The following is a 20,724-nucleotide window of genomic DNA, read 5'->3' as shown; positions in this document are numbered from 1 at the left end:
ATCAACCCCTGCAGAGGCAATCGCTGTTACCGTACGGGTATTCACCCTCCCTCTTCGCTTTAGATATTTGTATCAAGCAACTCTTACAGCCTCACGCTCGGCCACCCCCTGATATTTGTCGGCCTTATGATATAATTTCATTTGAAGCTGCTGCATGAGCGCGACCTGCTACAACGTGGCCAAATCCTTTTCCATCCTCAACACACTTGCCTGCAGCTCCACATTCTGTTGATGCACTTTTTGGAAAGCATGCAACAGGATCCAACCCCTTCTGCCTAGCGCAGAAGACCCTTTCCCTTTCTCCACAGGCACCTGTTGCAGGCAGCCCACTACTTCAGCTGAGAGGGCTTCTCCTATGCTATTATCCCAGGTCTTACTCAGACCTGCACCACATGTCAAGGTTTGCGCTACTTTATCATCTGGACTTTTGGTCCACCCTGGGATAGTCTCTTCAGGACAGTCTCCAACTGCAGAACTTCCTTTCTTCTTAAATGGGGGAACTCATGATATCAAATGGATGTTTCACGTCCCTATCACCAATACCACAAAACACCAATCTTTCTCAACCAATAGTGCCTTGCGGAGTCCAATACTTCAAATTTATCAATTGAGCAGGGCTTATTTGGCATCAATCGCAGCACAAAGATCCTGCTCACGGCGCCAAATGTTCTTTTCAGGCACATGCAGGGGCCTCATATTTCTGCACCCTCTTACCCCGACCAAAAGCAGAAATTTGTACTTGATGAGGCAATGAAGCAGACATGGACTACTGGTTAGAAAGATAAAATAAATGGCTTGTAACAGACCCTTTATTCACATTCAATAAACATACACACAACTAACACATATAAGATTATGTATGTATTGCACAAATCCATCACTTATAGCAGCCACAGAAAACACCTTCATCTTAGCCCCCACTACACTGCTTACTCCAAAGAGCAGGTAGGCAGAGAGATCACTCGTGCTAACGGGGTTCTAGAGCGGAGCGTCGTCCCTCTCGGCGAGACTTCATCACCCGGGTGGTCCAATTCAATCTACCTCCACTGAGCAATATCTCCGCTCTTTATTGGGATAAGTACCCGCCCCTTCATGATTGCATCTGCCCTCGGCCGAAGGGCAGATGGCAAGCATTGGAAGCACAGAGTGGAAACACCCAGCTTCTCTCTCGCGTCTCTGTTCCCAGCACCCCATATCTTTGCACCTGTGGAGCCCCGCTCCCTCGGCTCTTCCTTCAGTGGACGAGACAACATGCATTCCTTCCTGCTAGCTCATCTGAGATCATCCTGACCTTGCAACCGTTTGCAGAATTCACGTTTACTTACTGAGCTCACGAAAACGTAGGCTTTCATTGCAGTGATGGAAGTAAATGTCCAAAGTGGGCGCCCACCGGTGCCATGTTTGGCTCACTTGGCGCACACACACTACACTAGTTTACAGACTCATTTGACGTGACCTATGTCTCTGGTACAGAACACACCAGCAGACTCTAACATGATTAAATCATACGTTTGAGAAGTGCAAGGATTAAATGGTCTAACGGAGTTGTGAGTCCGCAAAAGAGGCCAAGCATTTTGTGGGCTGAGTATTTATATGGTGCAACTCTAAAATTGTGAGACATTGCAATTAAATTATTCTCATGAGGTGTTTACAAAGCATAATACATTAAGTTGAGTTCTGTAGGTCACAAACAGGATTGACAAAACTATAGAAAAGGTTTCGTTTCAGGGCTGCAAGTTCAGAGTCATACCAGGTTTTATGATTGGGGGGGTTTCAGGCAGATCCTCATGACTGGGGCAAGGATGTCCAGAGTATTGGTGATGGCTGAGTGAAGGTTCATATGTGCAAAGTCGTGGTGAAGTCTGAGGTAGAGGCAATGGGGGGATAAAGGTAGAAGCAAAGGCAGCAGCTGACACTCGTTTCATCGGACGGATGTTTAAGAACAAGGTTGTCAGGGCTTTTGAGGGTGTGGTAGGAGGGCTGAAGGGACCCAGGTGGGAGGAGAGAAGGGTCTGACCAATGCACTGGAGTGCGAAGACCTTTATCTCCCCTCTCCTGCCATCCTGATTGCACTCCCAGAGGTTGTGCAAGGCCTCTGTAGCCGCCCCTGAGGTAGGAGCACCATGCTGTTGATTTGCAAAATGCTTTGCGCATCGTCTGGAAAAAAGAAATATATTTGTAATATTTGGGCCAAATTGCCTTGCAATTTGTGCCTTGCCACCGCACAGCCTGGCATTCTCCTTCTGCCCCTACAAATTGCATTTAGCAGCAATTGAATGGTGATTGTTGTTGCTGGCTGCCTTTTTGAAGCTGACCTCGCAGCACTTCCAAGATGGCCACCGCTTTCTCTTTGTTCAAATGGTGTTCCGATGCTGCCCCGACTTCCTTTTCCATATGCATCCCTATTGGCCTACTGTGTGCTTTGAATGATACGTTTTGAGTGAAAGGCCATAGTGAACCCGATTGAGGGAGGCTAACGTCGCAAGAAGGATCAGAGCCCGGCTGAGGGGGAACTAAGGGGCGAAAAGCAATTGACCAACGTGAAAGATTACCAAAGGATCTTTTGTTTATGGTTCAGGCCTTCTAAGGCAAGAGACTTCGCAGGAAATAGACTTGGCCCCAGAAGGTCCTGGGATTGTTGAAAGGAAATGTAACCTCATGCTCCAAGGTCCTGCATTGCCCGTGCAAAAAAAAAAAAAGCAGGGAAGGGAGTCCCCAGCCATAACCACCCTGACCTATTGGGTGAACACGTTTTTCTTGTCTTGTGTACATCTGTTTTGTAACTTATTTGTAAGGATTGGCAATAGTTTCTTTTAGTATATGCCCTTTTTATTTGGCAAGATGCCACTAGGACTGCCTTATTATTATTGAATCGTCTTAGCTTGCTCCCATCTTTGATTTAGGGTTAGATTAGGCGTTTTTGTCACCCATTATACAGTTTAATAATCCCCCTTGAACTGTGTCTGTCTTTACTGTTGCCACTATGACTTCCTTACAGAGAGGAAGGAAGTTAATGAGGGAAGGCAGGATCTGGTTAAAGTGAAGGAGATTGGGTTGATGACCATGAACCAGAATAGAGCCAGTGTGGTAGACCTTAACGATGCAAGGTGGGGTTGAGAAGTCAGCCAAGAGGACTTCCCACTTGGTGCCACTGTTCAGGGGAGAGGACGTGAAAGGGGAAGAGAGTAGAGATGAGGAGTCGGAGATCTTTCTGGGCAGGGGACAGAGAAAAGGATATCCATGAAGACCTCTTTGGAGGTTGCACTGACATGGGTGTCTGCGATGTGAAGGCCAGGGTTTGCACGCAGGTTTTTTAAAAATTGTTTTTTGCCTTTTCATTCCAGACTTTGGGCCTGATTCAGTTTTCCTATGGGATTGCACCATTCTAGTGTGTGTGTGTGTGTGTGTGTGTGTGTGTGTGTGTGTGTGTGTGTGTCCTTTGAACCACGGTGGGCGGGCCTCTACCTTGAGAGTGAAGCTTCCTGCCCCTCCCACTGGAATGGTGAGTGTCTAAGCCTGCTATGTCTAATGTGATTTGAAAGGCCTCATTGTCTTGGGGATTCCAGGCCTCCAGCCAGCAATTAGCCTTTTCCTGTTCCAGCAGTTGAGGTGTCATCCTTTCTCAGGGTCAGCACTGAGAGAGCAAGTTTTTTTTTCTTTTAAATATAGTTTGCCATTCAGACTGAGTTGAGCTTTGATTTATAGTTTTAAATATATAAACTTAAAACAGTTTAAGTGTGTCTTTATCATTACAAATCCTATTACATTTGTTTAGTAATAAAGCCTTGACACAATGTACTTTTGAAATAGGTGATTTCCCCCCCTCAGTCAGGGACAAGCCCATTTTTACTATTCCTTTAAATTCTGTTTTCATCTCAGCAAATATACACTTTGTGCAGCTCATAGTTCATGTCTTGAGTACTAGAATTGTTTTGCAGCATGGATAGCAGACATTTGTTTAGAGTCTCTCTCTGCACAGCCGATTCTTGATACTTGTTGCAAAGTATCCTTTTGCTTCACTTCTTGTTTGTAAACTGGTAATCTAGCCGAATGGATATTAGTCTGTGGGGTTCACGGTAGCTTGAAAGAGGGGTCAATCCCTGCTATGTGTTCTGTCACATAGTGTAGCCAAGAGAAATAAAATCCTGCAGAGCGAGGAAACAAACGCGAGGTCCTGCCTATGAGCTGAAAACAGCAGATTGTGACAACTTGACCTTGACCTTGATCGCATCATTCACTTCTGCCATGCGGATACTTTATGTAGTTTGTCTTGCCGTGTGGATTGGAGTCCCGAAGGGTACTCGGTCGGAAAAACCCAGCGACTCGGGCCGTCGTGATTGAGCATTTCAGATGTTGTCTGTTTTTAGTTCAGGACCATAGTCTAACTATGTGCCGGTCTTTGATTGCCTATAAAGACATATAGAGGTATACATCAAGGCACCAGCTATAATGAATTCTTACAGAGATTGACATTTCCTCTGTTATTAATTGTAGCCCGATATAGTTTGGTGAACCCCAATCTCTCGTGTTGATTAGATGCCCAATTGTCTAAACGGTATGCTGTGAATTGCTGTTTCTGTTACTAAGACTGTTGATTGCGTATCTATTTCCCAGCTAACAAAACCGCATGTTGCATGTCGGGCACTCGACTTCCCTCAGAATGTTGATATCCGAAAGTTAGGTAATGGTACTCGTATCATTCGAGAGCATCCACCTGCACTGCTGATTGAAGTCTCGGTGTGTGTAGGGGACTATACATGGCACTCCACTGGCGTTGTTAAAGCATATGTGGACAAATGGTCATTCCGTCATATTGGCTCCTACATTCAATAATGGACATATTTAGATTTCAATTTCCCAAATATGCCTAGCTCTGGTGTCATAATTCGGCTGGGTATATTACGTGCTCCGTGGATACCTTTTACTCCCAAGGGCTTGTGGGAAATGTAGTTAAGCAGAATTGCACCTCTGGGACCACCACACACAATTAGGAATACAGGTGTAAGCCAAACCAACCTTTGGTACAAGTCTGTACCACACAGTTTTTGGTAGCGAGCTGAGCAGCCAGGCTTATCTCAAGAGTGGATGTGAGCAGTACAAGTCATTACACAAAGGACTTTCAATTGCAGTTATTCAAGTGGACACTTATACTCAAGGTTTCTTGGTAAAACACTTTTTGATTTATTACACAATCATTTAGAAAACATTTCACTAGAAGAAGGCAATTTATGTACCAATACACTTCAAAGATTTTGAGAACGTTTGCGCTCCCCTGAAATAGGAGACAGATGGCAGTTAAGTTACTTAGAAGTGAGCAAAAAGGCACAAGGTAAGTAGAATAGATCACATCTACTTGGTAGACAGTGCAAATATTTTTAGTTCACCAGAAGAGTTCAATTCAAGTCAAAAGGCCTAGGCCAAAGTCAATGGGCTAGTGTTCTGGATAGGAAAGAGCAGTTATGGTATCAAACGGTAAAGTCTTTGCAAAAGTTCTCAGAAGTAGTTTAGGCGACAAAGAATCATTTGTTGGGTCACAAGCTGATTAGGCCTGCAAGTTGGGAAAGTTTCACAAACTTTCACCGCGAGGGTGACGTCCTCTCAATCGGGTTGGCACAGTACCTTAGTATGAAGAAACAAATGTAGCTGAAGTCGTTGGTTCCTGGCAGTACCTGCAGATCTCACTGTTCCTGTGCCTCAGTCGTGGGGACAAGAGGGAGGACATTGGACTCCTGCACTGCACGGGATCGTCGGAAAACGCAAACAAAATGGAGTCACTTCAGTTAGAGTAGCTGTTCAAGCACACAAGCTGGTGTCCTTCCCCCTGGTTAATCCTAACCAGCTTCAAGAATGGTATCCAGGTGGCTTACGAATTGATTGGTCCCACCAACTAAAAGGAAGAAGTCTTCTTGAAGGGGCTTCTTTGTCGAGATGAACTTGGCAATTCGGACCTGCAACAGGGCTTCACTGGGCGCAAACCAAAGGTCCAGGAGTTGCAGCCGCCGTCCTCTTCCAGCTCGTCTTCTGTTCTTTTGTTCCAGTGGTCGACTCTGCTTTCCAGTCCAAGCGACTCGCCTTTTAAACAGTTCTCTCCCTTTCATTCCAGCCTAGCTGTCACTCACCCAGCAGGGTGGCTTTCCAGTCAGCCAGCCAATCACGCCAGAGTGCATTTGGGTCTCTAGGAGACTAAGCACAGGGAGTTTCGGGCACCTCCCTCACTTCCTGCCCACACCAGAGGCGGTCTTCCGTCCTGAAGCCTGCCAAAGGAATACGAACAAAGGGACCAAACCTGGTTTGGCGCGCAGAGACAAACTCTAGAAGGACCTTCCCAAAAAGAAATGGCAAAAAAAAGACCGGGACCGGTTTAAACAAAGGGGCTTAAGGCACCATCTTGAAAAACATGGCTCCTGTGATATGTAGCTACCGGTGTTCGCAGACGGGAAAAATCATGGTAGTTCGTTGTAAAACCACAGCCACCAGCCTTTTCAATAGGAAAGGGTAGCATTTGACTGCTACATTACATGAGTATTTAAACACAGGGGTTACTATGTAACCCCTCCAGCACTACATTGTAAGATGGTGTGCGCTGGGTCTAGGAATTTGGAAAGACTAGTAAAGTCAATTTCACTTTACGTTCTCTGGGAAACTGTAGTTTATCCCAGAGAAGGTACCTAAACCTTTTGGAAGTCTAAAATACATCCCTGTGTCACTGCACTGAGGGTGCTGTGTAACACGCATGGAAAGATGCCTATGGAGTTATCTAAAACTCCATAATCGAAGAACCCAAGTGTAAAACACACATCAAGATGCATGAGAGAGTGGGGGGAAAAAGCTCCCTCTTTCCAGGTAAGACAATCAAGTCAAGTCCTCAAAAATCCAGCAAAGTTGCTGGGGGTCTCTAAGGTGAAGGGTATTACCACACTTATCAGGATTCTCCTTAACAGTAGTGTAGTTCACGCTTCACATCATTTATATAAATATTGGTGCCGAGACTTGATCACATGTAAGCCTAGCTTTCAGCATATACAAGCGTTTACTTGATACATCGTATTAGTTCCGATGTAGAAAAATTAAATGGAATGTCATAATTTTATTTCACTTTCAAGGAGTAGCTATAGAACTCGTGCCTGTGATATAGAGAAACAAGGGCTGGTATTCCCCATATTTTTTGATTCCCAAGAAAGACCGAGGACTGAGACCCATCTTGGACATGCGTTGCTTCAACAAGTTCCTCAGGAAGGACAAGTTAAAGATGGTCACTCTTTCTCAGGTCCTTCGACGTCAGGATTGGTTGGTGTCACTGGACCTACAGGATGCTTATTTTCATGTGCCGGGCCATCCAAAGCACAGAAAATACCTGAGGTTTGCTGTTGGCAACTCACACTTAGTTTCGGGTTGACCTCCCCCCGAGGGTCTTCACCAAGCTCGTGGTGGTGGCGGCAGCGTATCTCAGGAGGGGGGGGGGGGGGTTCACATCTACCCCTACCTGGGCAACTGGCTGATCCGAGCGCGTTCGCCCGAAAAAGACTTGGATCATCTCAGCCCCACCTGCCACTCCCTTAACAAGCTGGGCTTCTCCCTCAATTTCAAGAAGTCTCATATGAAACCTTCCCAACAGCTCCAGTATGTCGGGGCTGTATTGGACACATCCTTGGGGAAGTGCTCGCCCCCCAAGGTGAGGGCTCATCACATTGTCCAGATGGTCAACAAATTTCAACATGCCCAGAGTCTCCCGGCTTTTGAATTGTTTTGGTTGCTCGGCCTCATGGCATCCTGCATTTTCTGGTGCCAGAGGCCAGACTAAGGATGAGATCCCTTCAATGGGCTCTCGGGACGCAGTGGTCGCAATTCTCTGGCAAAATGTCAGATCTCCTTCAGATTCCAAACACGGTTTTACAGGATCTTCTGCGGTGGGCCAGCGGAGGGACTCTGATGAAGGGAGAACCTTTTTGTCAACCGTGGCAGGAGGTGACGGATGCTTCCCTCACAGGATGGGGAGCTCATGCCAACGAGTTGGCCACCAGCGGTCGTTGGTCTCTGTCGGAGTCCAAACTCCACATAAATTCTTTGGAACTGAGGGCCATCAGGCTAGCCCTGAAGGCTTTTCTGCTGTTTGTGCGAGGGAAGGGTGTCCTGATTATGAAGGACAACACAGTGGCCATGCATAACCTCAACAAAAAGGGAGGTGTGGGGTCTCTCCCACTGTGCAGAGAGGCAATGCAGCTCTGGGCGATACTGCAGAATCTCACTCTCGGCCGTTCATCTGGGAAGAGAGGAGAATGCGGCGGCGGACACCGACGGGCAGAGTGCAGTCTCCCACAAGTGGGAGTTGGCTGTGGAAGTCCTTCAGGAGATCTTCCCCCCCCCCCTTGCGGAACCCCTCAAGTGGATCTGTTCACAACCAGTGCCAACCCAAAGTGTGAGATATTGCTCAAGGGAACTTCCTTCCATAGGATCTTTAGGGGACGCGTTTTGTCGTGGATTTGTCATTCCCACTTCTGTACGCGTTCCCTCCGGTCCCTGTCATTCCTCAGGTTCTAAGGAGGTTTGCGAGGTTCGGGTCCCACATGATCCTAATTGCTCCGGATTGGGCCAGGAGAGCATGGTACCCAGACCTTCTAGAAATGTCCGTCTGCCCTCCACACAGTCTGGCAACCCTTGCACTTGGGGACTGTTTCTGTATCACTACAGCCCCTTCTAGCGCTTGACACCTGATGTCTGCACTTACCCCTGCATTTGCCACCAGCTGGCCGTAATTTTATTTTATTTGTCTTTATTTCACTGTTATCCCATGTACTGCACTGCCCCTTCCCTGTCCCCCCGCCGCACTTTTTCTCCTTCCCCTGCACTTGCGCGATCTGAATGTAACCCGGCCTAGTAGGATCGCTGTCCCCGTCTTCTCTCCCTTGCCTCGTCGCTCCTTGAAACACTTGTGTATAGTCACGTTATAAATGCCATACCATATCATTCAAATAAACACTTGCACTCGAGGTTTCTTGATTTAAACAATTATTAATTTAACTGTCAGTTATATAGGCCTTCTTCAGAAGGGAACAATACATGTAACACATATACTATTCTTAAAACACACTTAGTTTCTCTAAATCAGTTGATACCCATTGGGGTTGGCACACACGCTTCCTACACCCTCAGGTGACTTAAATATCTAGGACACTGTGGACATTGATTTATCACTGGTACATTTAAAGCAATACTGTGTTTGGTGCAAAAGGTTAGATATAGGAATAAAACGAAGGTTAACAAATAATTCATAAACAGGTAAGTGCATTTTGAACCTTCCAATGTCATGTAAATGTAACCCTTTCCTGGGGGAAAGGTCAAGGCACAGAGTCCAAGGTAAGAAGAGTCTCTCAGGAAGCCAGGACAGCCAATGTTAGTTGAACAAAGTCTAGGGGAGCTGAAGATCTTCTTTGAAGGTAAGAAAGTCTTGCTCAATATTTTTAGAAACGTTTGTAGAAATAAGATTCACTTGAAGGGCCACAAGCTGGGAGTCTTGTGAGGGGCAAAGTTGTAAGCAATTCTTCAAGGGCAACCAAAACAAGTCTCAACTGAGAGCATGCAAGACTACACAACAAGAGGTAAATTCGCTTAGACTTTACTGTACCTTTTGGTTAGAAGAAATGGTTCCAGCTGGCTTCTGTTCCTGTGCGGCTCTGCAGATCCTGTTGTTCCTGTGCCTCCGTCATGGGGACAAGAGGAAGGATGTCTGGGGCCTCCTGCACTGCAGTGGCAGCAATGGGCAAACTTCAATTCAGCAGCACTTTGCGGTTTCAGGTCCTCGCGTCTGACAACAAATAGCCAAATAGCAACACCCCGGTTCTCGGATACCACTTCGGACTTTCCTCGCATCTGGGGTCCAGCACTCTGTGAAGGTGGCTTAGGCGTGCTCAGTCCTGCTTCAGGGAAGTTTGATGGATCTTCCTGGCGCTCTGGTCTGACTTAAGTGATCCACTCGATTTGGTGACCTATCCCTGGCACTTTGGTTCCAGCAGCAGCAGAAGTACAGCCAGATCCAAGAGGATGTCCAAACGAGTTCACTTTGGAGATGATTGGTCCCACCATCTCAAGGGGAGAAGTCGTCCTTGCAGGGCTTCTCTAGTCCAAACTAATTTGGAGCTTCAGCAGGGCTTGACAGGGCAAACCAACCGTCCAGGAGTTGCAGGTGTCTCTTGCGTGTTTTTCTGCGGTTTCCTTTGTCCAGTGGTCGACTGCCTTGCAAGCCAAAAGCTTCGCCTTTTATGCAGGTTTCTCCCATTCATTCCAGCCTAGCCTGTCGATCACACAGCAGGGTGGCTGTCCTGGCCGGACAGTCAGCCAATCACATTTGGGTGCATTCAAGTAACCAGGGGGATTGAAGCAGAGTTTCGGGCACCTCCCTCACCGCCTGCCCCTGCCAGACATACTGGAGCCAGAGGCGGGCATCACTTGTGAATCCCTCCAAAGGCAAAATGAATAAAGCGACCAAACCTGGTTTGGCGCGCAGAGTAATTCTCAAGAAGGACCTTTCTGACAAATGGTGAAAAAAGACAAGGCCATTTTGACAAAATGGGCACCCATGGGTGCCTTACTGGAGCTGCGAATGCAGCCTGTGGTAAAATCACATAATGGTGGTAGAAATTAAGTCCTAAAGTCCAGCAAAAGAGGGTTTTTTTTTTTTGTGTCCTCGATTCGAGTCTTAACGTGCAATGGTCATGCTTTATCTCCAAGTTTACCACTATGCAAACATTGACACTACTAGAGTATACTTTTCTTTTGGGACAAAGCTTTGATTTCTCATTGGGCCTCCATTTGTAGCTGCGATTTTAAATGTAACCAACATTATTTTTTAACTGAAAATTGTTTGCATGCCCTTTTTTATAGCTTTTTCTTGCATATATTACATATATTTATGTATGGGTGCGCTCTGATTGTAATTCAAAACGACCGTCTAGGTTTTCTAGATCTTTTCATTCTTAAAAATATTGTTACAAAGAGTTGCCAGGTTTGTACTTCTCAAAGACCTTGCCATTGATTGAATTACATTGCACCTCATGTTTCTTTTAAAGCTTGCCATAACGTTTTTTTTCATTTTATTTAAAAAAAAAAAGTTTGGGATGAATTGTACCTTTTTCACCCTTAGTTTGGCAAACTGTTTATTCTTTCCCTGTATATTTGTTTTTTTCTTTACAGGGAAAGTCTTCAATTCTTCCTTGAATCGGCAAGCTGATGCAGTGCACTGAATGAAGAATCCGAAGATTTTCTAGCCTTGTTTTCCACCATTACAAGGGTCTTTGAATGAGGATGACAATGGAAGAGATTAAGAATGAAGCTGAGACCACTTCAATGGTTTCTATGCCGTTGTATGCTGTCATGTACCCAGTTTTCAAAGAGGCAAGTCTGAAAAGAAATTGTTTGATATGGTAACTTCTCATGTCAGCAGAAAGAGATTTTTGCGGACTAGTTGAGATTGTTTTTAGAAATCTGCTCCTGGGAGCAAGATTTTAGGAGGTCCCCCTGTTTATGGTAAGCTGGAAAGACCATGAGAGGTTATCCAAAACTCAAAAGTAGAGTGGAAGAGCAGTCAAGACTTGGTCTCTGGAAAACCGTTTATGTTCTAGGGCTACGATGAGTCCAAACTGAACACCATCAACAAAACAGTTGGGCCTTTTCTGAATACACTAAGCATAAAAAAACACAGTTGAGTTAAGTAATGAAAACACATATAATTCACTGAAACAACTTTTAGTTAAGGTGCAGTTAATTTGAGCAGATTTAACAAAACCATTGAAAATCGGTGGATGGTGGAAGTCATGACCAGCTTTACTCGGCACACTCCTGTTGAATCCCTTCTCGAAGTATGGGCTCATTGGCTTTGCAATGGAACGCGCTTAGTTAATCTGGTCATGACTTCCCACATCCACTGAATTTTCTCAAAACTGCACCTAAACTGAAGTGAATTTTAAGGGTTTTGTTATGCCATAGTTTTACAGGCCACTAGACATGGCTACAGGCAAAACAGCTGGATGGAATTGGACCAGGTACAAAACAACCTGGGCATAACACATGGACTCTATTTCCGGGAGGGTTCTGGCGTTATTCCGTCCAGTAGTTATTAAAATATTTGATGGAGAAGGGCTTGCCCCCAAATTATAGCTCTATCTCCCATTGTACTTTGTAGGAGAAGATTTAAGCTGCAATTTTTTAGTTCAATGTGAGAGCCTAAAATGAAAAGTAAAAGAAATGCCATTTTGAGGTGGAAAAACAATGCAATGGCATCAGGCTAGAGGTGAGGAGGTGGAGCGAGGACACCATGTGTAAATGGGGAATTTGCTAGGGACCAAGGTCAGAGCACAAACGTTTTTTTCCAGTGCCATTGTTATTCTGCAGATAACTGCTGTTCTAGGATCTTTTGGGGGGCGGAGGGGGTGGGAGAAGTGTCACATGAAAATATCTGTGGTTCTTTGCAGGCGTTTGGATAACCAGCGTTATTTTTAGTACAATGCCCATATAACTGCCTAACCGTGGTTATAGGGAAAAACCGCATATAAAAAAGTTAACATTAGATAGTGTGTCGAGGAAACCTATTGGGATGTTATTCATTGGAATTGGCCATACGTCCCGTCCCCTTTCCTCCATACTTATGGGACATCTCTCCGTCCTGTGGAACGGGACCAGAGCACTTTGTAAAAAGCATCCAAAAAAACTTTTTTCCAAAATGTGTCCTTCCTCTTTCTTGTGCGGGGACCGGCATGCGGCCGTAACCCTGCCCACCTTGGCTCCGCCCCACGCATCGCCCATCAGTCCTTTTTTCTGCATCGTTCGGGACTGGACGCACTTACATCCGCTGAAGATTTTCTCCCTTTTTTCCTCTCTAGCTCTTGCTAGCGATCGTGTACTAGTCTGTCGTTCAAACTAGACTTTCCAGATTGTTCATCGTGTCACTGATGCTTCGCGAGGGCAGATCCCCATCCTCTTTGGAGTGTTTGGGTCCGGATCACCGTTGGGACTCCTGTTTTTACTGTGATTCCCTTTCGGTCCGGGCTCTTCAGCGTCGTTTGGAGCGGTGGGAGGAGGTGTTCCGATGAACTCCTCCTTCGCATTTTCAAGCGTTCATCGATGAAAAGAAGACACGCCCGGTAAGTTCTTTACTTTTCAGAGCACCCTGGCCGGGAGACACCTTTCCGGGTTCCTCCCAGGCCGGGAGGGGCGTTGATCGCTCTGTCAGTAAGGCTATCACCGGACCTGGGTCCGAGGTCCCTCGCACAGAGGCTAAAGTTACCAACATTTCTGAGAGGCCTGGCAAGGCCTTCTCCGTGAAGGTTGTTTCTCACTGTTCCTGCTCTTGTGGTGACGCCAGATCTGTTGAGGGGGCGAAGGAGGAAATTTCTTCTTTTACCGGCAGTGCCGAGGTCCTTCCTGGGAAGGCTTATTTGGTGATTGGTATGTCGCAGAAACATTCCAGGCCACATAGTACTGGCTCTGCCGAGGTTCCTGATGTTAAGACCCCTGAACCATTGACGGGGACCCCTGCCTCACTTCCCGCAGTTCCCCTCAGGTGATGACAAAATGGCGCCCGTTCCCGCCACGACTGCGGCGGCCATTTTGGGTGCTACCCCTACAACTACGCCATCGGTCTCGGGTGTAGGGCTTGGTTCCGTGGGTGAACATAGGTTTCCTTGTGCGCATCCTTATTGGCCAGTTTATGATTGGAACGCTCGGATACCCCTTCCGCACAATGTTTCGTTGCCTGTGGGGTTGGCACCTTTGATTTATGTGGATACGTCGGTGGAGGGACCGGTGTGGCACCCTTCCCCGTTACGTCCCTGGAATTGTCCTCCTCATGAGAGGCCTCCTCTGGTTCCAAACAGTCCCCGGAGGACTCCGTTTTCGGCAAATTTCAGACGCTCATGCGTACCGACCCCATAGGGGAATATTTCAAAGGGCTTTTTAGGGAGATATGTCAGCCCGCGCCTCCGGCCCCACCCTTTCCTCCGGTGGTTCTGCACGCACCTCCCTTGCCTACGGTGACTTCCCTGACTCTTCCGCCTTTGCCCCCATTGTCCCCCGTGGACAAGGCAGTGGCCGACACGGTTCAGCAGGATCCTGACCTGTCGGATGACGCGCAAGGGGATGAGAACGAGGACCTGCCCCGCTCTATCAGAGCTTTTCATGACCGGGTACTGGAAATGTGCTTCTTCGATGTTCCGGTGCCTGAGGCACCCGCTCTGCAGGAGGGCGTGCTTTCTGGGGCATTCACCCTGTCTCCTTTGGAGCGTACCGGTCTGTTCTTGCAGTATGACGTTCTGGCTGAGGTCTGCAGGCCACACTCTGGACTTTTCGTCAATAAGAAAATTGACACACGATATAGGCTACATTCTTCGGAAGAGGTGACCCTGTCGTCTTGTCCGCCCCCCTCCTCCACAGTGGTGGCTGCGGCCACTTTGCAGTCCAGGCCTGCAGCATCCTCTTCCACGATGGCTACTCAGGTTCTGGGAAAGGAGGGATAAGCTCCTTGACTCCCTTGTGAGAGAGATTTTCACCAACTCGGACTTGCAGCTCAGGCAGGCCAATGCCGACTGGTGTTAGTGGGGGCTAATATGCGGATGTGTAAAGGTCTGTTGGAGTTTGAGGAGTTCATTCCGGTCGAGAAGCTGGAAGATTTCAAAGCGGGATTATCTGACGCCAGGGTCTTGGCCCAGGATCTCCTGGAGGCTGTGGCTAATCACCATAGACATCTCAGCTCGGGGTCTTACGCTGGGGGTTGATTCCTCACGGCAGGCATGGCTGCATGCTATTAAATTCTCGAAAGAAGTGCAGGACAAGGTGTTAGACCTTCCGTTTGATGGTAAGGAGCGCTTTCCTTCTACAACAGATGTAGAGCTGACCAAGACGAAGGATAGCACTCAGACAGCTAAGTCCTTGTCGGTCCTTGTTAAAGCCCCTTTCAAAACCCAGAGACCGTTGTCGCAAAGCCGACCCTCCTCTGGCTTTAGGGGCTTGCTAGATGGGAAATCTTGCAGAGTGGATACCCCTTCGGGGAATAACCGCCGGAGGCAACAACGGACTCTGTTTTTCTCCCGCTCCTCAGCCGCCTCCTCAGATTTAGGTGGCAACACCAGCGAGAAACCTACAAAATGAGGGTTCTCCGCGCTTGCACGAGACCCCGGTGGCAGGATACTGCGGTGAGAAATTATGCACTATATCCCTAGAATTATATAACGCGGACTAGCACCAGATTGACATTGAACTAATTTATTGTGTGTTCACACACGCCTCGGGTGAAACTGGGCAACTGAGCCTTTGATCTCCTGCAACGTGGCTCCGAACTTTGGAGTGTCAACTTTCATTGTGCAATATTGTGAATTTATTGGGTTTGTTACATACCGTAGGCGAGACTGTGGGCAAATGAGCTTTGATCTCCTGCAACGTGGCTCGTAGTCCTAAAAGCATTATTTCCATTGCTTAACATTGAGATTACTCACTTAGTTGGACACACTGCGTAGGAAAGGCTGCAGGCAATTGAGCCTTTGATCTCCTGCGACACTGATCAAACTAAGTACTCTTCTATTTTTATATAGTTTGGAAATCCCAACAAAAGAAAATACTTCCAGTCGCTGAGGCTCAGTAGAGTTCAGAAACGGCATGTCTGTGGGTAATCTGCCTGACAACTGCCACGGAATAACTATAAACTAAGCAAGGTGATGTGAGGTCTGCGTCATTTGGGCTGTTGATTGCCGTATTTTTCAGTAACACTGCCACAAATGTAAAAATTGTGGTAAACAAGAATTTGTATTGATATGTTTTTTTCATTCATTTAAATTATCTTTTTGATTTAGTTGCTTATCTTCAAGAAATCAGATGTTTTAGAATTGCATAAAGGCTTTAAAAAAACAAACTCACCTCATGGTGGTATGCTTGAGAAGTGGCAAGAGCCTAAAGGAACATGGCTCACGCACAAATAAAACATAATAATGAGCACACCAGCCAAAGCAGGTCCTTCATTCAATGCAGTTCCACAAACACAGTGGAATTTGCAGAATGAAGTTACATCTAATGATGTTACTGTTGCAGCTTACACTGGGCCAAATAATGGTGAAATCACACATCTCTCCACCAGTCTAAAGGAGGCTAAGATTCCAATTGCTCAGAAAGAATCTACTAATGTTTGTATGGGCCTTCGGGCCTTAAATCAAAATGGCAAATGTAGAAACAATAACTTGGGGAAAACTAAAAATATTGACACAATTGGAGGATGCTTTGTGTTCCCTCACCCATGTGTATCAGCAGGACCTCCTAAAATGTGCCGAAAATAATTTTATTTCAGATGTGTTAATTCTAGCATCATTGGTATCGAGTGAACTGGGAAGCGTGTTGGATTGTCCCTAGGTCCATTGAGTCCACGATTGATGAAGTGTTTATTGAATAGTCCAAATGTTCTTCCCAAGTGTTTAGAGGGGGTTACATTCAGTAAATCATTGAATCACTCCCCTAGTTTTGCTCTCCCTGATGCTCATTTTTTTTCAAGCCAGACTGACTTTGCACAATGACAATCCTGCTCCACATAATGGCTTGAATGATTTACTGAGATCACCACTGTTTGATAGGGCGGACCCTGATCTGAGTCAGAGGGATCTTTGATCTACTCCTCTAGGGGAAAACCATTGTTGGGCTTGATTGTACCCCTTGGGGTGCACTACAACAACCCTGACCTCCTGGTAATAGAAACCCAACCTTTGATAGAAGTCTGCACTGCACAGGTTGGTAGCGTGTCGAGCAGCCAGGCTTATCTCAAGAGGGGTCAATGTGAGCTGTAGGGGAGTTGCAGAGATTCAGTGACAAGTATTCAAATAAACACTAACACACAAGGTTTCTTGAATAAACAATTATTAATTTATCAGTCAGTTAGAGTAAGCCTTCTTCACTTTTGGTGAGTCGCCACTGGGCCTGGTCGGGCGCTTCCTAGCCACTCCTCCCTCACAGGTGGACACACTGCAGGCGTGCTGTTGAGTATTCTCTTGCCTTGGTCCTCCTGCTGAGTGTCTCCACGCCTCCTCTGGACTTGCTGACGAGGGCTTTGTTCGCCGGACAGCGCCCCTACCTCCGGACCTCGCCTTCTCTGCTGCCGCGCAACCTGCTCGCCACTGGGCCCTGCCAGACGGTTCCTGGCCCCTTCTGCTTCCCAAGTGAATGCACTGCAGCCATTCTGGTCGGAGTCTTCTCTTACCCTGGTCCTTTTTACAGGGTGACTCCACGCCTCCTTTGGACTTGCTGGTGCGGGCCGTAGCCTAGCTGCCTGCACACCGATCTCCAGCCCACCCGCCTGCTCCACTGCTGTTCTCCTGCTCGCCTGCAGCGATCTGGCCTCCCCAAAACACTCCACCCTGGTTTGCCTCCTCCTGACTGCTCTTCTCCTCCATTACTGGCTCTAGGGGCTCGGATCTACGCAGGCGTTCTCCTTGGAGCTCCCCTCTTCCTAAGATCACTTTTTCCTGCGTGTCTCATCTGGATGCCTGAACCTGCCCTGACTGCATCTTCGCTCCTCCCGCTCTCCTGTCCTCCTGCGTGTTGCTACCCCGAGCTGCCCCTTTACCTTCTAGACCTCGATCACGTCAGTTACTGAGCGCCTGCTTGTCCACGGATCTGGACCTCTGCTGACACACTTGACCCGGGTCTGCCTCCTCCCACTCTGACTGTTCTTCTCCGTGCTGGATCAAGGGGTCTTGTTCTCCGCTAGCCCTTTCACTGGGTCTGCCTTCCTTCTACGTTCTGCTTTTTTCAACGTCGGACCTTCTGTCGATCGCCTGTACTTGCCTGGACCACAGCACTACTCCTCCTGTAACTGACGTTCACCGCTGACTGCAAGTTAACTCCTGCTCCTGTTTTTACTGCTGACCGCAAGTTAACTTCCACTGCTACAACTGGATCTGGACCCTCTCCTTTTGTCAGTTTTCCTGCCTCCTGCAACCTGCCTCTTCCAACATTGTGGGTCTTACCAGTGTAGCGCTTGTGCCTGGGCCTTAGCACTATCCTTCTGGCATTGACCACCTCCTCTACTGTCTCTTTCACGTTCCCTGCAGCACTCTGATCTCCTTAGGTCCCCTCCTCTTTGGGCTTCCCCACCACCAGCGTCCTGCCTCTTTACCTTCTTGGTCCTACCAGCGTACCTTCTGTGTTCACCTCTCACCTGGCCGCAACTGCTGCGGGGCACACCGACTGCTCTGCTACGGCCTGACCCCCTCCAGCTCCTCTTATCCTGTTAGTGCCTCACACCTTCAGCATCCCAGCACTGTCTGCTCCCCCTTAATCCCTCTCCCTCTTCTCCCCTCTACGGCCCTCTCCCCTTTGGGCCTGCCCACCTGCAGCAGTTTTCCTCCTCACCCGCTTGGGTCCTGCCGGACTGTTACCTGTACTCTCCTGACAGCTGACTACTGCCTGCTTACCACCTTAGGAAGCCATTACCAGTACTGCCTCGGTTGGTTCCTTGCCCCCTAACACTACCAGCTCCCTGCCCCCTCCTACAACACCTCCTCTATACCCAATCGCTCCTGTGTTCTCACCTCCCGATACCCCCTAAGTCCCTTTCTCTCCCCCCTCTCCCTTCTCCCCTTCCCCCCAGCGCTCCTTCACTCTCCCCTCCCCTCCCCGCTTTAGCCTCATATACCAGTACTCACCATTCCTCCTGGTCCATCACTTTCTCCCCTCAGACCCCCCCGCCCCCCTTGACATGCGTGCTCCCAGACACCACTCTCCTCTCCCGGCTCACCCTTTGCTCTCTTCCCCCTCTTCTCACCCCTTCTCCTTTCCCTCTCCCTTATCCCCGTGACCATCCCCACATTAAACCTCCTCCCCTCTTCGCGCCATCCCCCTTCAACCCTCCCTCATCTATCCCCCTATCGTTGAACCCTCCAGCCTCTTCAATATCGCCCTCTGGAACGCAAGATCCCTCTGCAACAAGACCGCAGCTGTCCTGGACATGTTCTTGCGACTTAAACTTCCAATTCCTCTGTATAACCGAAACTTGGATCCCCCTTCACAACTCTCCTGTACCTGCTTCCGTCACTACGTTCCCTTCCTCCTTCTCTCATGTCTCCCGCCCCTCTGGTTGCAGTGGCGACATTAGTCTCCTCCATCTCCTTAAATGTCTATTCCCCCCCCTCTCTACAACGCCTCTTCTTACCTTCCCTTCCTCTGAATACCTGTACAAATCCTTCACTTCATGCCATTTCTTTTCTAATTCTCTATAGACCGCATGGCCCCCTCTCCTCCTTCCACGATCTTGACCACCTTCTTTCGCTCATCTCCCCCCTCCCTGCTCTCCCCTTACTGTACTCGGTGACTTCAACCTTCACCTCCCCTCTTCCCTACAACCTTCCCCTCTTTTTTCCATTCTTGACTCCTACCTCCTCACTCCCCTCCCTACTTCTCCTACTCACACCTCTGGCTCCACTCTTGACCTTATCTTTATGTCAACCTTCTCCTCCCCAGTGTCTATTCTCCCCAACTATCTTTCTGACCATGCTTTACTCTTTCTCGCTCACTCCCCCTCTCCCTCCGCCCGCTCCCTCCTCTTCCATTTCTTTCTCTCGACAGGAGCCACCTTCCCTTCCGCCTTCAAACACGCTACTATCATTGCTATTTTGAAGAAACCCTCTGCTAACCCCCTCCTTGCAGCCAACTTTCGTCCAATTTCGCTTCTACCATTCCTCTCTAAGCTTCTCGAACATTTAGTCTGCTCTCAACCTTTGTAACCAATCTCTCGTAACTCCCTCCTTACTGCTTGCTACTCTAAGCAGTCCTCTGTCCTCATCCTCCTTGACCTCTCTGCAGCCTTTTATACCGTTGGTCACCCCTTACTTCTCAACACTTTCTTCCTTTGGTATCAATTGCTCTGTCCGGTGGTCAGTCATAATATCGAAAATAAAATGTCGAATTACATTAAATTCGAGAAAAATGTCAACAAAAAAAACCCGAATTCTTTATTTTATTTATATATTTTTTTTGGGGTTCGGCATGTAAAAACAAAAGGTAAAAAAAAAGGGGGGGTTGAGGGGGAACGCCCCCATTTCGAATAGAAAATGTATTAAAAAAGAAAATTGATTTTGTGTTTTTTTTACTTTTTTTTTCTCGATTTTATGACTTTCGACATTTTTGGAGTCGATATTATGACGATTGATTTATTTATATAGCGCTTTATACCAAGGTGCTGTACAGTGGAACAACAAAATACAAAATAACAACATAAACTATAAACCGCTCTGTCCTCAACTGGCTTTCCTCCTACCTCTCCAACCGTTCTTTTGCTGTCTCCTGGAGTGGTCGTACCTCTTCCACTCTCCCCCTGGACTTCAGCGTCCCCCAAGGCTCTGTACTTGGCCCCTTCCTTTTCTCACTACACTTCCCTTCTCGCTCCCATCATCTCTTCTTTCGGCATATCGCACCATTTCTACGCAGATGACACTTAGCTCTACCTCTCCTTCCTTTCACTCCTGAACTCCACCTTAATCGTTCTTCCTGTCTTACTGCTATCAAAAACTGATGTCATCCCACTTTCGCTCCCTCAACACTGAAAAAACTGCAGTCTTATTCTTCCCCTCCAACACGCTTCCTCCCTCCCCTCCCTTTTTTATTCTTTTTCCCCCCTACTAACCTCCCTATCTCAGCTTCTGCTCGCAACCTAGGCCTCCATCTTGATTCCACCCTCCTTTACCCACCACATTTCTCTCACCT

The 20,724-nt window shown here is 47.6% G+C and overlaps 1 protein-coding gene across 3 annotated transcripts in view; it reads left to right on the top strand.

The window, feature by feature from the left end:
• Nucleotides 1-20,724, top strand: part of PDCD10 (programmed cell death 10) — a 295,941-nt gene that overhangs the window by 75,253 nt on the left and 199,964 nt on the right. For all 3 annotated transcript variants that reach the window (XM_069618493.1, XM_069618494.1, XM_069618492.1), the window contains exon 2: nucleotides 11,188-11,388. In XM_069618493.1, the coding sequence (XP_069474594.1) occupies nucleotides 11,293-11,388 (96 nt within the window). In that variant the 5' untranslated portion in view covers nucleotides 11,188-11,292. The remainder of the gene's footprint in view (nucleotides 1-11,187; nucleotides 11,389-20,724) is intronic.

This window comes from Ambystoma mexicanum, chromosome 10 (genome assembly GCF_040938575.1).
Source record: "Ambystoma mexicanum isolate Mex_15411 chromosome 10, UKY_AmexF1_1, whole genome shotgun sequence".
In the NCBI taxonomy this organism is placed as follows: Eukaryota; Metazoa; Chordata; class Amphibia; order Caudata; family Ambystomatidae; genus Ambystoma; species Ambystoma mexicanum.
The sequence above is the reverse complement of the archived record's forward strand: the minus strand, read 5'-3'. Positions and strand labels throughout refer to the sequence as shown.